General features: G+C 56.3%; 2 protein-coding genes across 4 annotated transcripts in view; both read right to left on the bottom strand.

The window, feature by feature from the left end:
• On the bottom strand, positions 1 to 24,481 carry ACR (acrosin). Of its 3 annotated transcripts, none has more exons than XM_079141270.1 (5): positions 24,397 to 24,481; positions 4,790 to 4,996; positions 4,301 to 4,584; positions 1,238 to 1,383; positions 1 to 676 (listed from the first exon to the last, which is right to left on the bottom strand). In XM_079141270.1, the coding sequence occupies exons 2-5, from the start codon at positions 4,951 to 4,953 to the stop codon at positions 26 to 28; spliced, it is 1,245 nt and encodes a 414-aa protein (XP_078997396.1). In that variant the 5' UTR covers positions 4,954 to 4,996; positions 24,397 to 24,481; the 3' UTR covers positions 1 to 25. The 3 variants fall into 3 exon arrangements, with proteins under 3 accessions (XP_078997396.1, XP_078997397.1, XP_078997398.1); XM_079141271.1 differs by lacking the exon at positions 24,397 to 24,481 and adding an exon at positions 5,892 to 7,927; XM_079141272.1 differs by lacking the exon at positions 24,397 to 24,481 and adding an exon at positions 5,892 to 7,927 and having other exon boundaries at positions 432 to 668.
• SHANK3 (SH3 and multiple ankyrin repeat domains 3) overlaps positions 8,932 to 24,663 on the bottom strand; it is a 55,188-nt gene continuing 39,456 nt past the window's right edge. The window contains exons 22-24 of the mRNA XM_079141269.1: positions 24,397 to 24,481; positions 18,242 to 20,510; positions 8,932 to 10,508 (exon numbers count right to left, since the gene is read on the bottom strand). Of these exons, the coding sequence (XP_078997395.1) occupies positions 9,917 to 10,508; positions 18,242 to 20,510; positions 24,397 to 24,481 (2,946 nt within the window). The 3' untranslated portion in view covers positions 8,932 to 9,916. The remainder of the gene's footprint in view (positions 10,509 to 18,241; positions 20,511 to 24,396; positions 24,482 to 24,663) is intronic.

Here is a 24,663-nt window from a genome sequence, read left to right as displayed (position 1 = left end):
TGGGTCTGTTGAGACCAGGGTTGGATCAGGATGTGGATCCTCGGAGCTCTATGGTCTCCGTGTCATAAGAGACCTTTGAGCTAGAATAATCCTTCCGCTTCAGAGTCTCTATGAGCTGCTGAAGTCGCTCCGCAAAAGAAAGTGTCTGGGGAATTTTGGTGGGAGGCGGCGGTGGAGACGAAGGTACCGGTGGAGATGGCAGTGGGACCGGCGCTGGGGTGAGGGCCTGGACCGGGACCGGGACCGGGGCCGGGGCCGGGGCCGGGGTCGGGGTCGGGACGGGGGCGGGGGCGGGGGTGGGGGCCGGGGCCGGGGCCGGGGCGGGGGCCGGGGCGGGGGCCGGGGCCGGGATAGGAGCCGGGGCTTGAGGACGGGGTGTAATGGGCCGGGATGGGCGAGGCTGGTGGATATACCAAGGACGGTGAGCAGAGGAAGGGCGGAGGATGGGTCGGGGTGGAGGCCGAGGTCGAGTAGGAGGAGGAGGGGTGGCCGGCTGAATCATGTGCAAGGCGTTAGGACCGATCTTGGAAGCAATCCAGTCCAGATAGTCCCAGGTAGCCGTGTAGATTCCAGGGCGCTTAGCACGGGCACAGCCTACCCCCCAGCTCGTGATCCCCACGATAACAAAGGGGCTCTGGTCGTTGTCTCTGCACATGAGAGGCCCGCCGCTGTCCCCCTGCCCAAAGGACACATAGGTCATTCTCAGCCTGAGCCGCTCTCCTTGCCCAGAGGGGTCGTGGGGCTCTGGGAGGACAGTTCTGCAGCCACATGGTTTCCTGCTGCCAGAAACAGAGCTGGGTGTGGTGAAGTTTGAGACGGTACAACAGCCTGTGCTAGGATTGAGAACAGCATGGACTGACATAGGTTTCCTGCAGTGAGATGAGTGTAGTGTGTGCATGCATGTGGCTCTGCCTTGCATACACCAGCACTTGTGGGTTTAGATGCTTTGCGTTCTGGGAAAGAGAGGGGAGCATTGTCTTCAGGCACTAGGTTTGGGTGATATGTTCTGATTGCTGAGGTTGGTATCAAGTACTAAATGTGGTGATTGGTTCTCTGTAGGAGTAGCTGCTGGGTATCACCTCTCTCAGTGCTGGGAGAGAGATCAGGGGAAGAATCACTAGAGAAGGGCACTGGGAAGGGAGCAGAAGCAGTGGAGCTCGGGGACCAAAAAAGAGGTGTCCTCAGGCCTGGGGAGCCCTGGAGGGACTCAGGAGTCTGGGACCAGGAAGAGGGTTACCTGGCAGGTGTCGATCTTGCCTTCGGGATACCCTGCGCACACGTTGGTTGACGTGACACGCCCATTGTACCACTGGGTCGAGTTACACAGGTCGAGGTCAATGAGGTCCACACGTGCCTCCATCAGTACAGGCGATGGCCTGGGGGCTGCAGCCAGGCCACGCAGTGGTGAGTGATCAAGGCAGACATGGAGGGAAGCCCTGCCTCCTCCTCCACTGAACCCCCATCCTTCATAATGCTCTAGTTAAACCTAGATCCATCAGCCAATGCCCCACCTTTCCTCATACACTCCTGAGGAAATACACAATGAAAGAGCAGCCAGGGATGGAAGTGGGGCTGTGTCACCTGGATGAAGCTGGAGAGGAAGCAAGGGTGGATGGGTGTGCATATTCATGGTAGATGAGGGATTAAGGAGGTTAGTTTTAGCATTAACACACACAACTGGGATCTACCCAGCACTCACTGAGTCACACTGTCCTATTGTTCCCATTATGGATCAGGAGCTGGAGTACCACCTGCCTACTATGGGAAGGTGGCAACTGGAATCTGGCTAGGATGGCCCTTCTCTAGACCCAAGTCTAGAACACACCCTTCATTTCCCACAGTCTGGCTAGGAATCAGCCCCTCTGCTTCTTATTCCTCCATCAGGACTCTTCTGTCCGGCAGTGAAGCTGGGTTAATTAGTCCCTCCCCACATGCCTTAGATCTGTTTTGAGAAGATTCTAGGAAGAAGAGAGCTGAGTCTGGGTCTCCTTCAGAGCTCAGGACCTTATCATGACCTGGGGGTTAGAGAAGGCCTGTCTGGACAAGCTCATGCAAGCAGCATGCATCCAGCTCAGATGCAGCCCCCATCCAATGCCACCAAGCCTCCCATCCAGTACAGCAGGTCCCCTCCCATGGCAACACCCACAGCCTAGTGGGCAGATCTGGAAGGTCTACAGCACAGACAGGGAGCAGCCTAGGGTGAGGCAGATCTGGAACACAGCTATGCAGGCCCAGAGGGTAAGAGAGGAATCGCTTGGGGCATGTACATAGAATTGCACACTCACCAGCATCCAGTAGATGGCTGTGAAATGTGTGTTTGCCCAGTGGGGTTCTGTTCCTCAATCCCTTCAGCCATCACCATTCCTCCATTCAAGCAGCAGTGAGGGATTAATATGTGCCCTGCCCCTGCCCTTGGATTGGTATTGACACTGAGGTGGCAGCAACAATCCTGGCTTGTAGTAATTGAGATGACTTTTTAGATCTATGGAAGAACCTCAGTCCTCAAAGTTATCATTGTAAAATGCTAGGTGTCCTAAAACTGAAGATGGTTTCCACAGTCCCAGCCCCTTGGCTTAAGTAAAAAGGTCAGAAGCCTACAGGAGCTCAAAATTCAAGGGAAGAAGCAACACCCTCAGGTATTCTTTCAGCCCCAAAGCAGATGAGTTCAAGGAGGAGCCAGAACAAGGAAGGTTCCAGTGAGTCACAGGAGATTGGAGCCTGCGTATTTCTTTAAGACTTGTACTTAGGGACTGGGGATGTTTGGAAAAAAAAAAAAAAAAAAAAAAGTAATAAGAGATGCCCCATTAAGTTTCTGGAGGATTCTAGGACAAAGGACTTGCTTTGACCAAGGCATATCTGGGAGCCTAGAATTGGATAGCAAATGTGGGGGATGGGCGAGGACCCTGAGAACAGCCTTCCAGGGACTAGAAAAACTTTCAAGCTGTGGACAGGCCAGAGGGCAGATTGGAGGGTGATCTAGAATAATGCATGTCCTCACTCTGGACACCATGGCATAACCATGAGCATCAGCAGCTGAAATGGGGGTGGGCACCCTGGGTCAGGAAGTGAAGGTCACATGTCAGCAAAGGCCAGTGAAAATGAGAGTAGAGGGACAGGACAGGTGACAAACCCATCAGGAACTAGATCAACCTCTGGAACAAGGGAATAAGAGTAAAAGAAAGAACCTCAAATGAGTTTTAAGCCCCAAATGACTGAATTGCTTGAATTAAGAAGCCTAAATTTTCCGTTGTCAAAGAAGAGGTTGAGAGCAAAGTAACTGTGTCACCACCCTAATCTACATGGCTGCTTTTGGAAAACTAGAGTGTGGGTCATGCACAGAGATTCAGTTCCACCTTGCTGTCCACTGACAGAATCTTGCTGTCCACTGCTGCCCCTGGGACAAACAGTGCCCCTGGGCTTCAAGTACATGGGGAGATGATGGACTCAGCATAACCATGGAGTCAGCATAGCCGTTGCTCTAGATCCTCCCTGGACCCTCTGCGAACCCATCCACAGTGGAAAAAGATTCTCCTACTCACCACTCAGCTGGTGCCAAGTGGGTCAGGCAATGTTGGGTAGGTGAGAGATTGGGGCCAAAAAAAAGGCAGTCAGCTTGCCAAGGACAGAGAAGTCTAGATAGGCAGCTACCATCATCATAAACAGCAAGTGACCTGATGGATGGCTCCAAGGAGCCTGAAATCCTGGAACACGCGTGAGCTGCAGAAAGCACACCCCCTGCCTGCCTCCCTCTCAGGGGATGGAGAGAAGGTAAGCGGCTCAAATGAAAAGGGTGGAAGTTGGTGCCATGACTATCCAAGGACAGAGAGCCAGAAGCCTACTGCTCCTGGTGGACAAGAATGGCCCTGCCATAGCAGAGGTTGGGATGTTCAGCTTGGAGACCATCCTTACACATGAGCAAAACTAGACTATGGTCACAAAAACAAATCTGGAATTCTTCTCTAAATGCTGTTTCAGTGTACATTCCCCATTTCCAGAATCCAGCAGCTGGGGCTCCAGGTGCCAGGTAGAGACAGGAAAAAATGCCAAGGTTCTACTTGTGCCTGCCATTCAGCCTTCCCCTAGGCAGCAGGCCATCACCAGTCCTGTGACCCTGGACAGGGGACTTAGTTTCCCTCACACTGTTTCTCCAGCTGTGAAAGGGCACTGTGATAGCCTCTGTCCATGGCACCATGTTGAGGACTGAAAGTTGCTCAACTGGGCATCAATGTATGACCCCTGCACCTCCAAGCCCACCACAGGAATGACCAGCATGCCCTCCTCAGACCCTTCCCACACTCACCGTTCTCCTTTATGTATCCCCAGCCAGCCACATAGCAGGTCTGGGGAACTTTGGGAGGGCCTGCCTTAAAATTGGGCAGGCAGCCTACCCCAATGAAAGGCCCACATGAAACAGGAGGGGTGACCTTCAAGAGAGCAATGTCGTTCCCCTCGGTCACAATGTTGTATTTTTCGTGGATGATGATTCTCTCCACAAATCTCTCCTGCAGAGGGTCATTCACTGGCATGTTTGTCCCATATTCAATTTCCTGTGCTCCAAAAATCAGTCTCCAGTCAAAGACTCTTCTGTGGGTACAAAGGTAAAACAGTCGTTCTCATAGATGGGGTCCACAGAAGCCCCTGGGGAGTGATCCTCAGAGCCTTCCCCCAGCCAAGGTCCAGTTGCCACTTGGCCCAGGACCTCAGGGATACCCTGCACAAAGCCCCTGGGGAAGTTCCCTTTCCAAGAAAAGCCTTCTGGAGACCTCCCTCTGGGTGTTCCCACACGTACTTCTTGTTGTCGAAGCAGTGAGCAGCTGTAAGCACCCAGCGAGAATTCAGCAGGCTTCCTCCACATGAATGGTACCTGCGGCTGTTGTGGGGCAGGTAGACCTGGAGGCTGACCATCCAAGGCCAAGCCCCATGCTGCACAACATGCCCTCCGATGATTCGCATACCCCCTTGCGGGTTCTGTCTGAACCGTAACCCACAGGGGCCACTGAGGAGAGACCAAGACACAATTCAAACCAATAGGCACATCCAGTCCTGGTACCTGTGGGGAGGCAGTGATATGGGGATGGGAAATGTGGGAAAGATTTGTGGGGTTCCAAGAAAGGGGCAACCTGGGGTATGCAAGAAGCCATTAGCTCCAGGAAATAGTTGGGGATGGGGGGGGGTCTTATGTTTTCAAGGTAAGGAAAGAGGCTGTACATAGGACTATACCAACCCTAGAAGTATGGAAGATCTCTGGGCAGAGTGGGAGGCTAGAGGTGGAATGAAGGGTCTGGAGGTAGAAGAGTATAATGGACTGGGGTCTTTAGAGCCAATCTCAGGTAGGAGATTTAGGTGATTTAGGGAATCTAGGGCTGCAGGGTTAGGGTTAGACAGTAGCGGGAGGAGAGTCACTGCAAGCAGATACAGTGACCCACAGGCCTGGGGGCACACTTGGAGCAGTGGGGAACTGTCACAGGCAGAAAGCGAGTAGTAGATAGGAGTTGTTGGCATTGTGGGTCACTTCAGGGGTGAGAGTCTATAGGTAGGTGGAAGCACCAGGAGCACATGGGTTCAAGCTCATGGGGGACATCTCAGTTGTCCAAGGAGGACAGGGGGTCCTGAAATTCAGGACTTGATGTCCGAGTGGCAATGGAGTCAATCACCAGGGGAACTAGGAGCATGGATTAAGGAGCTGAGAGCTCCCTCTCAGGGGAAGCTGTGGACAACTCAGGATCCAGGGGCTCTGGACTGATGGTTCTGGGAGCAAGGAGGGTATGAGTTGGGTATATGAGATTCAAGTACTGCTAAGACCCAAGTTTGGCCCCCTCCCTATCCCTGGACAGAGGAAGTCTGGGTGGGACCTGTTGAGCTTCCCTGACCAAGGTGCCCCTGACACTTACTCACACGTGGAGTTATCTTTGGCAACCACAGACACTGCCAAGACCAGCAGAATGGCAGTTGGCAGCATCTCCACCATACTCCTGCCCCAGCCTGGCATGCAGGCCATGACCTCACAAAGCTCCGTGGCCTCTTGGCCAATCAGCAGGGTGGTCTCCCCCCAACCCCAGCAGTAAGCCAGGCAGGCCCCTAGGCTTAACTGATTCATGCTGAAGTGACTCCCCAACTCCCACGGTGAAGGGGGACTGATGTATCGCCCTGTTCCCTCCACCCCAAGGCCAAGGTCTTCATTCCCACTCTTCCAAGGTCCCCCTGTGTGAGAGTTCAGGGTGTGTCTCTTTTCCAGCTGTAATCAGTCCAAACTTAAGGACTGAGGGGCTGTATGGCCCTGCTGTAACAAGATGGTGCTAAGATGTCAGAAGATCTGTGGATCCTTATTATTTGGTGGGGAAAACTGTCTTTTCCTTCTCCAAGGATATACCATCAGTACAAAGAGCCATTTTGAATCTCCCAAGTTTATGACTACAAAGTCCACTTTACCGTTCAGTGCTGAGTATCACAAGGTCCCCTCCCTGAACATCCAGACCTCCTCTCTGGGATCTAAGTGCAACAAGTGGAGCAAAGTATTGTCTTCAAAGCTTGCACATCAGTTTTCACCACAGCTGTCTGCATATCACAAAGCACCATTTTTTCTGATTGCCAGGAGACAGCGTCTTGCCTATCAGAAGTAACAAATGCTCACCACACGTTCCAGATGTTAAAACGTTTTCCCTCCCCTGCAAGAGTGTCAGGAGCTCTTGTCTGCTTCACCTACATAGGGAGCACACCTACCTCCTGCACCTCACTGTGAGCTTTGCCAGCCTATCAGAGGACAAAGAGGCTGCTCCTCTACCAGGACTGACGAGAGCCCCTCCCTCCCACCTCCAGCTTTGGTCCTCCTCACAGGACCTTCCTGCTTTCCTGGCTGGCTGGCTCCTCTCCAAGCCTTACCATCAACCCCTGAGTCAGGTGTAAGTCTGTTATTTTCATGCTGGCTGAGGGTCAGAATTCACTGCCCCCTGAAACCTCTGCCCTCAGACACATCACAGCTGAGTCCTCAGCTGGTTCTCAACCCAGGTTTCCACCCTCCCACGCAGTAGGACTGCCTACCAACTCAACTCTCTGCTTCTGTTCCCTCTTGTCCAGGAGTCCCCCACCCTCACTCATGAGCTGCCCCCCAACACACACACCAGATGCCACACAGGCTGTGTCTCCCTTGATGCATTATTGGCCTGTGGTAGCTGGCTGTGCACACAAGGCCTACCTCACATCCCTGAGGTGCTTGTCCCTAGGGGGATGATCCAAGGTGAGAAGCACCAGTTTCCTCTAATTTGAGATGGTGCAAGGGCTATGAGGATGCAAAGTGAGGGCCAGGGAAGGAGGGTTTCCTGGAAGAAGGGACCTGGAGTTCAACCTACAAGGGTGGTGACGGTGGGCAACCCACACAGGAGGGGGAATGGCAGTCATGATCTGAGCCACAAGATGGGTTCCAGGAGTGGAGTGGGGCCTGAAAGGGAGGGGCAGGCCACCAGAGGTGTGAGGGGACATGCCTTCCTTCAAAAGACAGTCTGTTGTTAGCGAGCAGAGGGCAGGAATGGAGACCAGCGCCTGAGCCCACGGGAGGAAGAGGGCTGGGCCATGTGCAGCAGGCCTGAATGGACAGGGAGGGGAGAAGAGAGGACTCAAAATCGAGAACTGCAGACGTTATAAACAACGGCACTGGAGGCTTTAAACCCTGGATCTGAGATCGTGACACAGGGAATGGGGTGCGGCTCAGTGGCGAAGCACGAGATTAACAGGCATGAAGCCTGGGACTGATCCACGGAACCAAAAAATAAAAAATAAAAAGTGGCAGAGATCAGAGGACCACCGGACTTGAGCTCAGGAGCCGCACCACTCAGTGAGCTGCTGGATGGGAGGCCAGCAGACCAGGCAGAAGCCAGGTAATGGGCAGGGAAGCCAGCAAAGGCCCGAGTCATAGACACAGCTGAGTCATCAGCACGTGGTCAAGGCTGTGGGTCTGTGTGACCTGTCTAAGGGTCGGAGACAGACTCTGCATCCCTTCAAACAGGCAAGTGGAACAAGGCTTCATTTCTTATAAATTTATTACATAATAATATTATAATAATTATTATCAATAATAATAATATAAGAAACATAGATCTCTGTGGGGTGTATCACAACGTCAGGGTCAGGAGGCCTCAGGACTGGAGCAGGGGGTGAAAGCCCCTGGATGGAACTCCATACAAAAGGAGGGGTGAAGCGGAACTGACCCTGTAAAGTTAAAAACCCAAATTGAACGGAACCAAAACCCACAGGTGAGTGTGAGACTGAGTGTGTATGTGGCAGTCTGTTACAGTGACTGCTGCTGTGTGTGACCTGGTCTGTTGGTGAGAGGGTTAGTGGGTGTGACTCTGAGCCCAGGGAATGGGGCCGGTGGGCCAGGGAGGGGCAGGCACAGACCGGCGTGCCAGGCCCCTGGGCTGTGAAAACTTCTGTTTTCTTTTTTTTTTATTTTATTAAAAAAAGCTAGAAATATAAACAGAAACTTGTGAGTGACGTGGATGGAGCTTAGTCCAGACTCCAAACCCTAGGTTTAAAAACGCCCCAGGCCCCCCACCCCACAGGCCGTTGCTGAGTGTGAGGAGTCACAGTAGGGGGGCTGGGGCACCCTCAGGGGTCTCTGACTCTCCCCAGGGCCTGTGGTGGCATGACTCTAGGGGACCCCACCATCCCCTCAGAAGCCCAAAGAGGGACACTGCCTCCAGGGGGCCCTCGGCCTCCTCAAGCAGCAGGAATTCAGCAAAGAACCCCACGCAGGCTGGGGGAGGCTCTGGAAGGACAGGCTGGGCAAACAGCAGGGCCCAGGGGCAAGAGGGCCTGACGTTCTTTGGAAGAGGAGACAGGGTGCTTTCACAGGCACACACCCATCACACACTTCCACAGCCCCCACACCAGCCGACAGTGGCCCCTGGGGGCCACTCCACAATCAGGCACACAGGGCTCCCACGTGCCAAGTCGCACCCAGGTTTCACACATGCACGCAAGTGTGCACACACACAGGGCAAGAACAGGAGACTTTGGGGTCCAAGGCAGGGAGGCTTCTCTGCTGTAGTTGCCCAAGAACATGGAGGGGATGCTAGACCCCTTCTTGAGGAGAGACCCTGTGAGGAAGATGGCTAGGGGTGGAGTGCTAGGGCCCAGCCCCAGCCCCAGGGCGATGGTCCCAGGCCACCCGGCCCTGCTGCTGCCCAGCAGGACCTGAAGCCTGCAGCCCTTGCCCCCCTCCCCCCCGCCCCCGAGCAGCACCTGAAGGGTGGGTGGGGCACACTATAGCTCAGCAAGGGAAGGGAGCCGAGCTGGGGCCCCTGGGTGGGCCGCCAGGACCCTGGCCAACCCCAGACCAGCTGGAGTGTCCCCTGCCCCGGATGGGGTGGCAGTGAGGGGCCGGAGATGGAAGACTGGGCAGCTGCGGTGGGACCAGCGGGAGGGCTGGGGGAAAGGGGACGGGAACTATTACGGACAGAGATATTTGTTCCTTTTCTCGTTCCAAATATAGAGTGGAATAAAATATGCAAAACAGGGGGCTCCTTGGCCCCCATCTAGAACCCCAATGTCTCCCCCCTCCCCCCGAGTCACCAAGGCGTGTCCTGACCTCGCATGCTGGACTAGGTTCCCCCTCTGGGAGAATGGCCACCCGGAGCTGTGAAGGTGGTGGTCAGGCCAGAGCACCCCACCCCCAACCAACTCCTGCCCCAGCCTCCCTGGTCCGCGCCCTTTCTGTGTGCTGGGTGGGGCTCGGCAGCAGGGCAGGGGAGGGCACTAAGCAATGTACAGGGCAAGTCTCCGAGCAACAGCAAACGGGACGTTTCATGCAACATTCCTGGCCCGGGCGCCGTCGTAGGGGGCGGGCCGAGCCCGCGGCCCGGGGTTGGGGTGAGGGGCCCTGCCCGCAGGGCGCAGCTGGAGCGGGAGTGGGGGTAGGGCGTCAGCTGCCTTCCAGCTGCCTGAGCGCGCGTTCGATGTTCATGCGGTGGCCCACGCGCGTGACGCCCAGCTCCACGAAGTCGTCCTTTGTGAGTGCGGGCAGATGTGCGCCCTCGATCTCGTGGTCCTCGAAGCGGTCGCGGTGCTCGCCTAGGTGGATGCTCTCCAGCCAGTCGCCCACATCAAACTTGCTCCAGAGCTGCAGCGGCTTCTGCTGGAAGGGCCGACGCGGGCCCGGGGCGCCGGGGCCTGAGCCAGGCGCAGGCGAGGGCAGCGGTGACGGCGAAGGGGAGCGGCTGCGCGCACTCACGCTGCGCACCACGAAGCGTACCTCCTTGGGCTCGTGCGGAATGGAGAGGCTGGACGACTTGAGGATGGTGGGAGGCGTGAGGCCGAAGGGCCGCCCCGCGCCCCCCGCGCCCGCCCCCAGCCCCTCCACCCGCTCCAGCGACGCGGGCTTCACTGGGCTCGGGGCGCGTCGCGCCACGGGGTAGCGGCCGCTGGGCCGCACCGAGTAGGAGGCCCCGCTGCCCGGGCCCCCGGGGCTGCGCTGCGCTGAGATGGTGCTCAGCTCACCGAGGCTGCTGAAGAGCCTGCGGAGGGAGAGGGGGTCAGGGCCAGGTGAGGGGGTGAAGTAAAGTGGGGCAGGCAGAGGGGAGTGGGGCGAGGGGCCGGGAGGACTCTGGCTGGGGAGAATATCCTACAGTTATCCTAGTCCTCTTGCGTGGCCCAAAGGTCAGAGTCAGGATCCTGCTCTCAGGGACCCCTAGACTGGCTGGCATATGAGGCGTAAAACTGATGCCCTCCTCCCCATACTCCGTGGAGACTTCAAGAGCAGCCCACCAAGGAAAGACAGCTGCTTACGCCAAGAGCCAGCTGCCCCCCTCACTGCCAGCCTCCAACACTGGCTCTGGGCATCCACAGGTGTCCTAGATGGCAAGACTCACAGTAGCCTTTGCCACACCCCCCACACAGCTCTGTTCCCCTGAGGAGAACCAGAGAACCTGTTTAGCTTCAGGGACAGCCGACCATGGAAAAAGCTGGGTGTGGTCAAAGACTGAACAGGTCCATGACACTGGGGACAAACGCCCACGCAGGGTAGTGTGTGCAGGTGTGAGGCAGCAGTGCACCAACACACACAGGCAGCCTCCCTGCACGTGACAGCTCATGACAACTATGGTACCCACTCAGGTTGCAGACATGCAGCAGTGGCAGGGGCTCAGCAGCTCACACGCAGACACATACAAGAACAGATGGCACCTCACTTCCTCATCTGCCAGGACCGGGGACCTCTAGCCCTGCCTCAACCTGACCATGACAGGAGGCCTGCCTGGGGTGACTGCTCCAGAGCAAACCCACTCCCACATCCCCATTCCTCAGGGGCTTCCAGTGGCACCAAAGCCCCACGCAGCCATGCAGAGCAGAACTGGGCAGCTAGGCATAGCACATGGACTGTGAGAGGCATGGGATGGGCATGCTCACTTACACAGCCGGCGCTCGGGACCACCGCGCAGCTAGACAGAGCAGCCACATGCAGATGGGCAGGAGAGAGCAATGAGAGAGAGTGTTAGCAGGCCAGGCCCACATGGCCCACAGTCACAACCACACAATGGGCAGCCAGGTGCAGGGACCCCTACCAGAGACCCTGCGCAGGGAGGCACTCAGGAGTAGGGCCCAGCTACCCTGGAGGTGCTGGGGGAGGGGAGGCACCTACGTGGGACCTCAAAGTGCAGGTGGGCTTGGCAGATCAGAGTGCACCTGACCTGCCTGCACAGGAGCTGTCCTCTGGCGCTCTTGTTAATGCAGTGCAGACACAGTGTTGTTTAGCAGGCACTTAGTGGTGCAGTCCCTTGACATTCTCTCTGCTATCTGACTGGCCTCTGTCATTCCCCGCTCCAATGCCTGTCCCCAACCCAGGCTGGCCTATGGATTCCTCCTCTGGGTTGGGAGTCCACCTTTTGTCCGAACCACACAAAATTTCCAGCACCTGTCCTGCACCTGCATGGCACCCTCCTCATTCCAGCCCTTAAAGCAGGTTTCATTTTTCATCTCCACCTGTGCAAGGCCAGGCCCTCTCTGGAGATCTCTTTTCCACTCAACCTCACTTACACCCCTCCCACTAGCTGTCTCTTCCTCAGCCTGTCTTTATTGTCTCCTCCCAACTGCTCAGACCCATAGCAGAGCTCCCTGAAGGGGCTAGACTATGCCCCCAGATAAGGGCTCGAGAAGCACCTGAGGTGGGCACAGGGAACAGGCAAGACCACCAGAAGAAATGCTCGCTTGATCCTATGGTACCTGGCCTGAGGGAGCCACCTACACTTTAGGTGGCAGCAGGGTTCCCTAGGGTGGTGACTGTGTGTGCAGTGCTGGTTGAGACTATGAAGGAATCACACCTGTGAGAACAGGCTGTGGTTACTCAGAGGAATAGAACCAGAAATATGCACCTTGCCTCCCACCCCCAAACTCGCTCACTGACCCTGTCCAGAGCACCTGCATCACAGGACAGACACCTGCCCAGGCCTCATCCCAAGGGATAGGTTTTTGTGTTGTTGTGATGTCAGGTGTACCTGGAGTCTCAGAAGTGTACTGCCACAGGGGTGGGGGGGGGGACCCTGGCTGAACAGTGGAGACAGGTACAGCGCAGCCAATCTGCAGTGCAGTGAGAGGTTCAACTAGACCCTTCCCAGGAAAGTTGGAGGAGGGCAGAGCAAACTATGCCTGTCTGGGTAGCACTGAAGCCCTCCTGCCTGGCAGGGGTGATGAGGAAGCCTCAGCCAAGGGTAGTCTGGCTCAAGGAGCCCAGGGGCTACAGGCCAAGAGACCAAGGAGCACTGGGCTGGGAGTGGGGAGAGGGCCAGGCACACATACCTCCTCCCACACAAGCTGGGCACATCAAGAAGCCCAGAAGGAAAGCCCAAGGAAGACTGTGCCCTCCAAAGCCCCAGAGTATGGGAGGGCATGGCCGGCCACCCAGGGCTTGAGAGTGTACTCTGTGCCCTCCTCTGGGGGATGAGTGCTGCCCACCTCACTGCCAGGGCAGAAACCCCCGCAGTATCCACATCTGACTTCCAAGGGTTTCCACACACCTCCACAATCCGTTTCTGTCCACTGGCACGTGTAGCTGTCTGATCACCTCCCTGGCCAGGCTCCAGTCACTGCACAGCTACCTCACAGCACCTACTGCACCCCAAAGGGCTCTAGGCCACAACACCTCACCAGGTGCAGCCAGCAGCCTCCCTCCAGAGGACAGCTTGCAAAGTAAGCATCCACAGCCCCCAGTGTCTCGTGTCTGGATCTTGTCCACTGTCCACAGTGACTCCTGGCCAGCGAGGCTTCCCGCTTCCCCCTGATAGTCACCAGCTGTCAGCAGCTGACCTGCTTGTCCAAGTCCCTCAGAGGCACCCTTTCCTCAGTCTCCTCCTGGATGGGTTTCTGTTCCCCTGCTTTTCATGGTCTATGTTTTCTCTGGGTCACTGCTTGCTATGGCTGATGTGCCCAGGAATGTCACATGAGGCCCCACCTCTACTGGGGTCTGGTAACATGCTCCTCACCCCACCTCAGTAATTGATACCCCCTCTCTCCCACATGAGAAGCCTAGAAGCCACTGTCAGCTCCCCGCCTTCTCACCCATGTGGTTGACGAGTCACCGACTCCTAACTTTACCCTGGGTCCTCCTCGTTGGTCTTCTCTGTTCCAGACTTATCATCGCAGGACCTTTCACCTCTGATTTTTAGGGTTGCTGGGGATTGACCCCAGGGCCTCACACCAGGAAGACACTCCAGCACTGAGTCCCAGCCCCCCACTTCTTCACCATGCTTGATTCCTGGTACCTGGCACAAAGCCAGGAATACAATATGCACTGAAAAAATATCATAAAAATAATGCAGCATCTCCGGCCCAGGCCTGCCCACCTCTGTGGATCCCTTGGTACCAATGGCAAGAAGGAGTCCACACTGTGGCCTGGCCTCAACTTTCTGTTCCTGCACTCACATGGGGTAGGTCTAGGCCTCATAACCTCATGAGTAGGGGCTTTATTAAGGGAAATAATCTGCAGTAGGAGCACAGAACCAAACAGGACTCCAGAACTTCTCCTGCAGATGCCTCACTCCTACCACCTGGGTCTGTTCACAACTCCAGTGTCACCATGTCCCCTCCTCTGTGACCACTACTGTGCCCAGCAGAGTTCCAGGTTCAGGGATGGACACTTGCCCTACCTGCATATGGCCTGCAGGGACACTGCATTCTGGCCCCAGTGCCTGACTGTCCTGGAGGCAGCTGTGAGTGTGGTCACCCAAGCACGCAGGGTTTTGTCCTGCTAGTAGGCAGGAACTCTTGGCCATCCTGAGGAAAGGGGGGCTCTGATCAGTGACCCTAGCAGGTCTAGAGAACATGGATGCTGTGCCCTCCCCCACATAGCTGATCAGGGCACTGAAAGGTATTGCCACAAAGAAACTTCACATTTGTGTATTCAAAGTTATTTCTCCATTAACTTTTTCTTTAAAACCAAACGAAAGGGTCAGAGAGGTATAAAACTGATGACCAAGGGGAACAGAGCAGTGTGCTGTGGTCTTAGACCACATGTGGGATTCGGGTCCAAGCATGGGCCCTGGAAGACAAAGTGAGTTCAGAGGCAGTGTAGGCCTCAAGACAGACAGGCAGGAAGAGGCCCCCACCAGTGGTGGAGCTCAGAATCAGGTCTGAATCGGCTGTAAATACAGTCTTAACTGGGCATGGGGCTGAGCAGACAAATGGTCTGTCGGGCAGGGTGAGGTCTGAAGGCAGTACTCAGAGATGGGTGACCTGGGTAGGTGTGTCCCAGAGGCCCATAGTCCTAGACTCCCAGAAGCAAACCAAGTGTGATGCATCCTCCAACTGCCACCTGAAAATCAAGGGTGGCCCAGTGCAAACAATCTGGTCCCTTTCCTCAAGTCCCTTAACTTTGGTTTCACAATATACAAGATAGCTTAACTTGCTAAGAAAGATCTCAGGTTGATGGAAACCTTGTGGCTAAAGAACATCGGAGCCTGGACTGTCTTCCTGCAGAAGGCAGTGGAAAGGGGTGCTTCCTTCCTCGTAGTATCCACCAAGGGAGAGAAGAGATGAGTTTGGGGGATGAAATTGAGGGAGCATACAGGGAACAAGGGACATGGCTCAGGTGTGTGACCCTGAAGGTGGTTTTGGCTGCTGCCCTAGGACCTCTACCAGAATAGAAACTGGGAAAGAAGCAGTCATGCCTGGATGTCAGAACTTCCCACACTTTGGATACTTCTCTAACAGGCAGTTCACGAGCAGTTTCATTCCTACGTAAGAAAAGAATACCAGACTCCAGTCACCACTGGCTACAGAACAATAGCCAACACATGGTCTAGATGGGCCATGCAGAAGATCAGACCCAAAATAGGACTGGACACAAACATGGCCATAGGTCCTGTGTTAAACCCCCTGCCTGCAACCAGATGCATAGAGGTCATGGTAGGCAGTGGGGCTCACTTCAAAGGGCTATGTTTTCTCCCAGCTCTGACATCAAGGAGCCCAAGAATAAGTGGGCAGAACAGAGGGGAATGCAGAGGCAAGAAGGGATAGGAGCCAGGGCACAGCCAGTGCCCTGGGTATTTTAGTGCAGTTGGGCAAGCAGATAACACTGGGTGCTGTTTGTTACACGTCTGATATGTGCAGGCATGTCTGATATGTTCATGCTATGCAGAGAACATGCCGTCCACTTGTGTGTGAGGAGACTGCTGAGCATAACCCTAGTGCTTCATCAGAAGGTGCTTAAGGACAGAGCTCCAGGTTTCCAGAGAATGGGGCTGGGGTCAGACATACCATACTTACTGGATGGAGTGACTCTAGGACCTGTTTGATGGTCTGGAAGATGGAGATCATGTTATTGTTCATCTAACAGAATTGTGAAAATGAAATAATGTGCTATGACATTCTCTAGCGCCATATCTAGCATGCTTACTTTCCCACAAAGGTCTCTAGCAATTAACCTCAGTGCCTGCTGGGGTGCCTGGGTGTTGGTGAGGATGAAGGTGACACCAGCTTGTGTGTGCGAGGACCCATCACATCCCAGCTCGATTCATGTGTCAGCATGCCCACCCTCGGGGCAGCCTGGGAGTTCCAATCATTACCAGACCCACTTCTGGTAATGTGAGGGACAGAGGTCCAAGAGTCTAAGTGGTCTGCTCTAGAAAACAGAGCTGAGCTGTGGCCTGGTGAGGGTGGAACTCCAGGGCCACCTGAGGGCTCTGAGCCAGCGTCAGACAAGCAGCAGGACGCTGAGGCCACAACATAATGAATGCCTGCTGTTTTAGGACTGGTCAGCAGCTGACTTTCCTCTGCAGAGTAACCACCCCTCAGTCTCAGCTCCTGTTTGCCAGGTAGGCGGGCTCCACCCCAACCCCCACCCCATTCCCATTGCCACCCCACTCATGACTAGCCAATGACCCCAGTGATCGATGGGAAAGCCTGGCTACTAGAAGCCAGGCAAAGGCCAGAATTTTGCAGGAACTACAGAGAAAAGTTGCCCACTTTCCAAAGCCTGGAGACAAATGGAAGGGTTGGAGGCTGGGGATATAGCTCAGTTAGTAGAGTGTTTGCTTTGCAAGCACAGGCCCTGGGTTCAATTCCCAGCACTGAGAAAAAAAAAAAAAAAAAAAAAGTGTTGGAAGTGCTGGTATTCTGGCCTTGCCTTCCCCACCCAGGCCTGGCAAAACACAGAGTCTCAGGCTAAGAGTACTTTAACCCAACTGAGGAGAAGCCAAAGACCACCTAGGAGAATGAATCTAGAGAAGGAACACACTGGAAGCCTCTGGCTGAGGAACCACTAGATCTGGCCCTGCTGCCAACTACTTGATGGGAGCCAGAACCCATAACAGGGACTGGGCTCACTGAGCCTGACTGCAGGAGCTGGACATCCAATAGATTTAAGCCCCTCTGCCTGCCTTTCCATGAAATTTGTCCTAAGCCACAAAAGACAGCACTTGCATTTGGCTTCTCTCTTCTGTTCACTTAAGAAATGTTTATTGATGGCCTGTATGGGCCCAGACACTATGCAGTGCACTGTAAACGGCTTTTACCTTCATTGATACCAAGAAGCAGAGAGGAACAGAGAGACTGGCAGGAGAAGGAGAAGCAGAGAGGGAGGAGAGGCCTGGGTCAGGAGACCCCCTTATCCTCAAGGATCTGGTCCTGCACTCATCCTGCCCGATCCACACCTGTTGCATCCACTCTAAGGATACCCTGCACACTGCACTGCTGGAAAGAGGCTTTCAGATTTGGCTGGGAGTTGGAAGAGGTTGAAAGGGTACGAGGCTCCAGAGCAAACTTCCAGATGATAAGTGCTGGAAGCAGCATTCCTTGACCCCTTAGGAGAGGCACCATGAGCTTCCCAAGTCCCCATTTATCTTTTGGATCCTAAACTGGAAAAAGGCAGGATGGACAAGCCCTTAGGAGTGATGTCTGCAGTCCCCAAGCTGTGCACCACTCACTACGCTGTGGATTCTGCCGTCCACAACCGCCAGCAAAGCGCCCACTTGGGTGGTCTTCAGGGCAGAAAGGAGTCAGGAAGGAGCACCCCACCCAAACCTGGGGTGAGGGGACCTTGGGGAACAGAGGCAAAAGCTTGAGAAAGGCAGACAAGAGGCTGGTCAGCTGAACCAGCACACATGCAGCCCATGGGGGCCCAGCCCAAGGATTCTAGACAGAGTGGCAACAACTTCAGTGGCACCCAGCCCCAGCTCAGCCCCTCCCTGTAACCCCATGCTGGGGTGCAGGACAGAGAACAAGAAAGGGAAGGAGGTGAGAGGGCAGATGGTACAACCCCACCTATCTTCTTAATGCACTTTAAAAATCACACACAGGAGTCTGTGTTTAAGGGAGTACCATGAGAAAAATATTTCTGGGCAGAAAATAGGAGTTAGTGGCTGGTCCCCAAAAGAAAAGGTGCCAGGGTGCTACAGGCCTCAAAAAGAAGCAAAGCAGGCGGCAGCCCAGGACAGATGGCACCAGTTTCCTGGGGCAGCCACACCACCCATGAGGACAGGAGTGGAGGCATAAGCCGGCAGACACAAGGCCACAAAAAAAGCCAAACAGCTGGGGTTCTGGACATGCTCATGCCCCACGGCCAGCACCAACAGGGTCATGGAGACCAGCAGTCCTAAAGGGCCTTCTATCTCAGAAAACAAAGCAAGACTAGACGAAGAGATGGCTAACCGGGGTGGGGGACAGGTGAGATGGGACAGAATGAGGAGGAACAGAGGGGTCTGTGAGTGGACAAGAGGAACAGGAGACAGGGACAGGTCCCTCCCCACATTGCCCTGCTCACCGAGCTGCTGCGATGGGCGACTTCTTGGAAGGGTCCAGCAGGCCACCCAGGCCACCAGCTGGCTCCTCCCCCAGGGAGCGCGTGTCTTTGTTCAGCTGTTGCAGGCGGGAGCTGAGTTCGCTGATCACAGTTGGTTTGTCGTCCTCAGGCCCAGGGAGCCCCCGGCTCTCCACGGGGTCCCCCCACAGCTTGGACCTTCTCTGGAAGAGGTAGCGAGGGCGGGCAGGCCCAGCGGCAGAGGCCAGCCCAGCAGAGGCGGCATGGTGCTGCTGGGCCATAAGCTCGCTGTCCGAGGACTGCTTCAGCAGCGGGTCCCTGAAGGTCACCGGCCCCTTCCCCAGCGGGGACTTGAGCTTGGGCTTGGGAGGCACTGGTGGCTTCTCGAGTAGAAAAGTGTGTCCATCAGCGAAGGAGGTGTGGGTGTCGGTGAGTTCCCCGCTCTCTGAGCTCAGGGTAGACATGCTGGACACTGTGGAGATGGTGCTTGTGGTCTCCAGGTGAGGGTCGCTGGAGCTCCGAGTGTCAGCCTCCTCCACGCCAGAGTCAGCTGCAGACTCAGGGGCAGGGGGTGGCTCACTGCTGGGCTTCCCTGAGGCCGGGCTGGGCACCGTGGTGGGCAATGGGCCCGGGCCGGGGGGTGGGGTGGCCAGCAGGATTCCATTGGCAAACTCTTCAGGGGGTGGCACCAGCCCAATGCGGGCCAGCTCCTCCCTGGTCTCCTCATCACTGGAGGACAGCTGGGCAGGCGGCAGGTTCACAGCAAACACCAGCTCTGGCTCCTCCTCTGAGCTGCCCTGGCCAGGTCCAGGGTCTGCTGGGGTGCTGCCAGGGGGCTGAACCCGGGGGCTAGGCAGGGGCTCTGCCACAGACGCAGTCTGCATGGGTGCTGGGGCCAGCTCCGGGGTGCCGGGGCGCTCCTCTTCAGCTCCCAACCTGCTGGGCTCCTGCCCATTGCTGGTGGCGTGCACAACAATGAGGCCGGCAGGCCGCTGCAATGAAGTGTCCAAGACGCTGAGGATCATGGACTTCTTGTCCTCGGGTGACTTCCGCTCCTCCCGAGGGGCCTTCTCTACCTCCCTTCGGGCAGGCACAGGAATCCAGGCTGGGCTCCGCGGGGAGAAAGCTGGGGAGGCCAAGGCCCCTCGCTCCGAATCCCGGGCCTGTACATCCACAAACAGGGGTCCAGGGCGGTCTGCGTCAGGGCTGTGCACGGGTGTCGGGGAGCGGGAGGGTGCCTGTGAAGCCAGAGCCCGTTCTCGGGCAGCCAGGGCAAGGGCCAGGGGTGAGCTAGGGTCCAAGGGTTTGCCAGTGAGCGGGTGGATGAAGGTGGAGCCCGAGGGCCCAAGGCTCGGACCACTGACCAATGGCTTCAGGGCAGAGACAGGGGAAGGGAGCAGCAAGTCACGGCCGGTGGTGGGGCCGGCCCCCAGGAGGCGCTCGTCTATGGAGCGGGAGGGCTGCAGAGATGGCAAGTCCGCACTGGGGGGGCTGCCCTCGATGGCGCCCACAGACAGGAACACTGTGGAGCGACGCCGTTCTTCAAGTCGCCGCTCCTTGCCAGGGCCCGGGCCTGGACCTGGGCCTGGGCCCCCGAACGCGAGCCCCAGGCCGTCCCCCGCGCCATAGTCGAGGCCACCCTGCCGGGGCCCGCGGTGCGTCGGGGACGGCTCTCTGGCAAAGCTGCCGCCGACCGGGCCAGGACTGCCCACAGCCAGGGCCGCACGCTCCTGTGCGTCCTCCACCTGCAGTTGCTTCACCAGAGGGCTCTTGCGGCGTTGCGGCTTGGATGGCGCGAAGAGGCTGGCACTGAAGGCGCCCAGGTTGGCATAGGGGCTGTCGGGGCCCGGTGGCCGCGGCCTGCGCTTCGGGCGCTCCGGCGGTGTGGCCGTGGGCGCAGGCCGGGGCACGTCACCCGCTTCCGGCGCTGAGTCCTGCAAGATGATCATAGAGCGCGCGCGCTTCTGCCGCTCGGGATAGGGCAGTGGGCCGAGGGGTGCACCTGGCTCGTAGAGGCCGGCGGTTCCCGCGCCCAGGCGCGCCTCCAGGCCTGGCTTGAAGCTGGAGCGTACTGTGTCGTAGGCTCGGCCGGGCGGGGGTGGCGGCGAGAAGGCAGGGGGCGGCCCAGAGTCGAAGTAGTAGGGCGCTGGTGGGGGCGGAGGCGCGGTCTGTGGCGGGGGCGGGATGCCGCGCCCCTCGCGCCCTGAGTCCTGCATCGATGTGCTCCGCGGGAAGCGCCCTTCCAGTAGGGACGCCAGCTTTTCATCCTCCCCTGCGGATGGAAGGGTCTGGTGAGACCGCCCTGGGTGTGGTGCCTTCAGAGATGCCCCTGGAGACTGTGGGGTCCCCTCCCATGGAGGCTGGTCAGACCCCAAGTCCACCCTACTCAGGAGGACAGGTCAGGGCCAGCAGGACACCAGGGATGATGCAGGAAGCCCACAACAGGGGCTCTGAGCGAGAGACCAGTCTGGGCTCATCTTGAGACACCCAGTCTTGCACAAGTAGGAAGGGCTAGGGCCCAGGAGAGTACTCAGTCCAGCCACAGGTGAAGGAAAGCCCCCGATAAAGGCTCTGGGACAGAACGTAAGCCCTCCCTGCCTGAGGCCAAGACCTGCCATGCCTGCGGACACACACACACACACACACACACACACACACAAAACAGACCATCCAGACCATAAAAGACACTAGGCCTGTAGGGGTGGCCCACCCAGGTGAAGGAAGGGGGCCTGGCATAGGGGTTCCCATCCAAAACTGAGGAAAGCAGTCCCAGAAACACCCGCAATGGAACAGGCTTGGCCTGTAGGTGGCCGGGATGGCAACCAGAGGTGGGAGTGCAGCCCTGCTGCAGATGAGGGACAAAACCGTGGCAGAGAGCACCATGCATCTGACAGAGGGACAGTGGAGTATGGATGGGCCTGATGGGGCTGCTAGGAGGCAGGTGACACAGTGGCTGAACTTCAGTAAGGTTTGGTAGAGGCAGGAATGGGTATGTGACTTAAATGGAACTATAGGTCAAGCACTCTGCATGTTTCCATATTAGCCCTTACTGGCTGTGTGACGCCAGGCCAGCCTCTCTGAGCCTACCTTCTCATGGGCTTATGTAAGCTTAAAAGGAAGCCCCTTCTTCTACCTGTAGACACCATTAGGATTCTAGCTAGAACCTGACAATCTCCTATGTCCTCTGGGACATAATGTGGACACCCACAGGTGTGTGCCGTGAGGCTGCATGTGCTGGGTGGCCCAGCCTAAGGGGTGGGCAGCTGCACACCAACACACCAAGTCTGGTATGCTCTGTGCCTAGACACATTGGGGGCTTGGTCAACAGTTAAGAAGGTAAGATGTCTGCTCTGACCAGATCCTCCCCTGCCACTGCAGAACAGCGTTGCCAGCAAGGCCTCCGACACCACACTGCATCCAGCCACGTAATGGCTCTGTCAGGTCAGGTATAGCAAGGGTAGGCTTCTGCTGCAGACTAGGCTTGAGCTCCAGCTCTACCAGTCACCTCTAGGAATTTCAGTCTCAGGAGTTTCCACCCACTGCAGGGTCACTGAAGGTTTACAGTGCTGGGCTGGACAGGACAGGTAGCAGCACCCTTGGAAGGTGGCCAAGTATCATGATCATTTTTAGTTCTGCCTTCCTTCCCACTGCTGGACACGGTCTATGATCTCCCCAGTTGCTTCCCTGCACAACACATGCACACATGATGAGCACCCCAAGAGTGCATTAGATGGAGCTCCACAGGAGGAACTAGTGCACCTCCATGTGTAGAGGCGGCAGTGACAAGTGAAGATGAAAAAGGGAGATTTAATGCTAATGGCATGCCAAATTCTGTGTTAGGTGAAGAAAAGTCACTTGCCTTTGCACAGAATGGGGGTCTGTTCTGATGCCTGTCTGCCCCAATCGTAGCAAGAGCATTTCCTAGACACTCGTTTGCAAGCCTCAAGTGCAGGGTCTGATCTATCACTGTTAGCAGCTGTTGAGCAGCCCGTGTGCCCACTTGGAGCTCAAGCAGGAACAGCCTACTGGTGAGCCTGAGCGATCCTGGGGGAGGCACCAGTGTTCTCCACGTTAACAGATTAGGGTCCTGAGGCTCTAAGGATTACACCATGAGCCCATGGCCACACAATATAGGCAATGCTCATACTGGCAACTACAGGCAGGCCATGGGGAATTAAGATGAGCACCTGTTAGTTCACTTATTCACAGAGCACAACAGGCATCAGTAGGAGGAGCTGGCAGGCCTTCCAGGAGGCTCAGGGCTTACAGAGCAGATGCCCAAGGTTGGACCTGCAGTGATTGGTTCTGCAACTGGGTATGCTATCCAGGCAGAGTGAGAGCAGGTGAAGAGTAGCAAGCACTGTAAGACCCAGGTCAGAGGGAGGTGAAGATGGAGAGGGCCAGTGCTGTGCCCAGAGCCCCAAGACAATAAGGAATCCACAGAGGATTAACCTAAAGAATGTATAGTACTGCCTGTGCTGTACTGCAAAAAGGCCCTTTGTCAGAGGGATGGATGAGGCAGAGAGGGGCATGAGGTCATGAGAACAAAGCTGTGGTCCAAGTGCAGGACAAAAGCTGTACTGGGCAAAGCTTAAGACGTGTCAGGAGGCAGCCCATCCCAAATTATCAAGTGAGGCAGAGAAGAAAGAAATGACAGAGAATGCCCAGGACTTAGGCCAAGGAGGGCAAGAAGGAGTACCTCTGGGCTCCAAAGTAGCTGCAGTTTCACTAACCTTCCCCACTCTCTCAGGTATAGAAAATGATCCTCAGCAGTCCATAAAGGACCTTGCCATACACCCATGTCTTTTACATACTGGCGTCTGTCAGCAATTTGCTCCATTGTCCCCTGGGAACTCCCACTTACCCTGCATTCTAAGCTCAAAATTGCCCCCAGAGTTCTGTGACGCCCAAGGGTGGCTGGAGCTCCTCAGTCAGCTCCATATGGATGTGCACCTTGACACCCAAGATGGAACTGAGCTGACCCATCCTCCCCACCGAGCTGGAGACCCCCACGGTTAGCCTAGAGTAAACAGGTCCTGGGGGAAGGTGAGGCGCTGGAGTTTGGGCAGCTGGTTGGCTTGAGGGTGGATGGGAGGCAACAGGCAGGACAGCTGTGCAGCCTTGGGCAAGTCAATTTAATCCTCTTTGCTTCAGTTGAATAAATGATGTTCCCCCAATATGGTTACTGAGAGTATGAAATAAACACGTGCATAAATGTGCAGTAAATGCTGGGCAGGGAAGGACTGCGTGTGGGGGGTGTCTGCAGATAGGTGGATGGACAATGGGCAGCTCTGTGGGTGGGCAGGTGAGGAAGACTGCATGCCTGTGGAGATATAGTCCTGCTGGAGTCAAGGAGGTGGCCACGTGTGAGGTGTGAAGGAGGCTGGGGTGAGGGGCGGTAATGAGGTCACGAGGTGATGAGGGCAGAAGGAACAGTTACTGAGGATTTGGCCTTGAGCGGGTTCTAAAGGTGGCAGGCTGGAGACTGGGGGGTGGGGCCTGAATGGGTACAGGCTGAGGAAGGAGGGAACTCCAGGAAGCAATGTCCCAGGACCATGGGAGGAGAATTTCACTGAGGAGGGAGCAAAGAAATCCAGCGGAGTGGTAGGAGGAAGCCTGGTGGTACATGCCCTGGGAGAGATTCCCCAGAGGCCACTGGTGACCCTGGCAGGGGTCGTTTCCTTTTAGATATGGAGAAAGCTCATCAGACACAGGCTCAGGGCAATATAGGTGACTGTTCCAGGAAACCTGGCTCTGTGAGGGGAGAGTGAGCATCAGAAGGCGGTGGCGGGGAGGTCCAAGGAGAGGCTGTTTTGGGGTAAACTGGACCTTTGCATGGATCCTACTACAGGGGAGCAGTCAAGATAGGAGACACCTGATTTGGGGACAAAAACACTGATGCCAGGGCAGTGGAGAGAAGTGAAGGGCACCCAGTGCACATGAGAGTTGGGCCAGCAGCACCCAGTAGGCACCAGGCTGGGGAAGGATCCATGTACTCATGTCCATAAATGGGACTCCTGGGCTGGGCAGGAAGAGGTTGGACTCAGGGAACTGGAAATCCAAGCCAGGGGCAGCAAGAGATAGCATCCTCCAACCCTGAATCCACCCAGCCAAGCCCCGTCCCTCCCGACTCATGCAGTCCCTCAGCCCAGCCATACCTACAGACTTGGTCCGTGGAATCCCCTTCCGCAGAGAGCCCGGCAGCTTTTCTGGGCCTGGGAGGCCCTGGCGCTCAAACAATGACTGTGGGGGTCGGGGAGGGGGGAACATGGAGGTTCCAGGGCACTGGGGCCCCCAGTGCTCCAATCAGCCCACCCCTCCTCCACCCAAGCCAGAGGCCAGATACACCCCGTGCACCCTCCAACACACTGGTACCCATGCCTGGGCCAGCAATCAGATCTGGCTCTGTGTTCAGGCAGCAGGTT

This window comes from Sciurus vulgaris, assembly GCF_902686455.1.
Source record: "Sciurus vulgaris genome assembly, chromosome: 5".
Taxonomy (NCBI): Eukaryota; Metazoa; Chordata; class Mammalia; order Rodentia; family Sciuridae; genus Sciurus; species Sciurus vulgaris.
The sequence above is the reverse complement of the archived record's forward strand: the minus strand, read 5'-3'. Positions and strand labels throughout refer to the sequence as shown.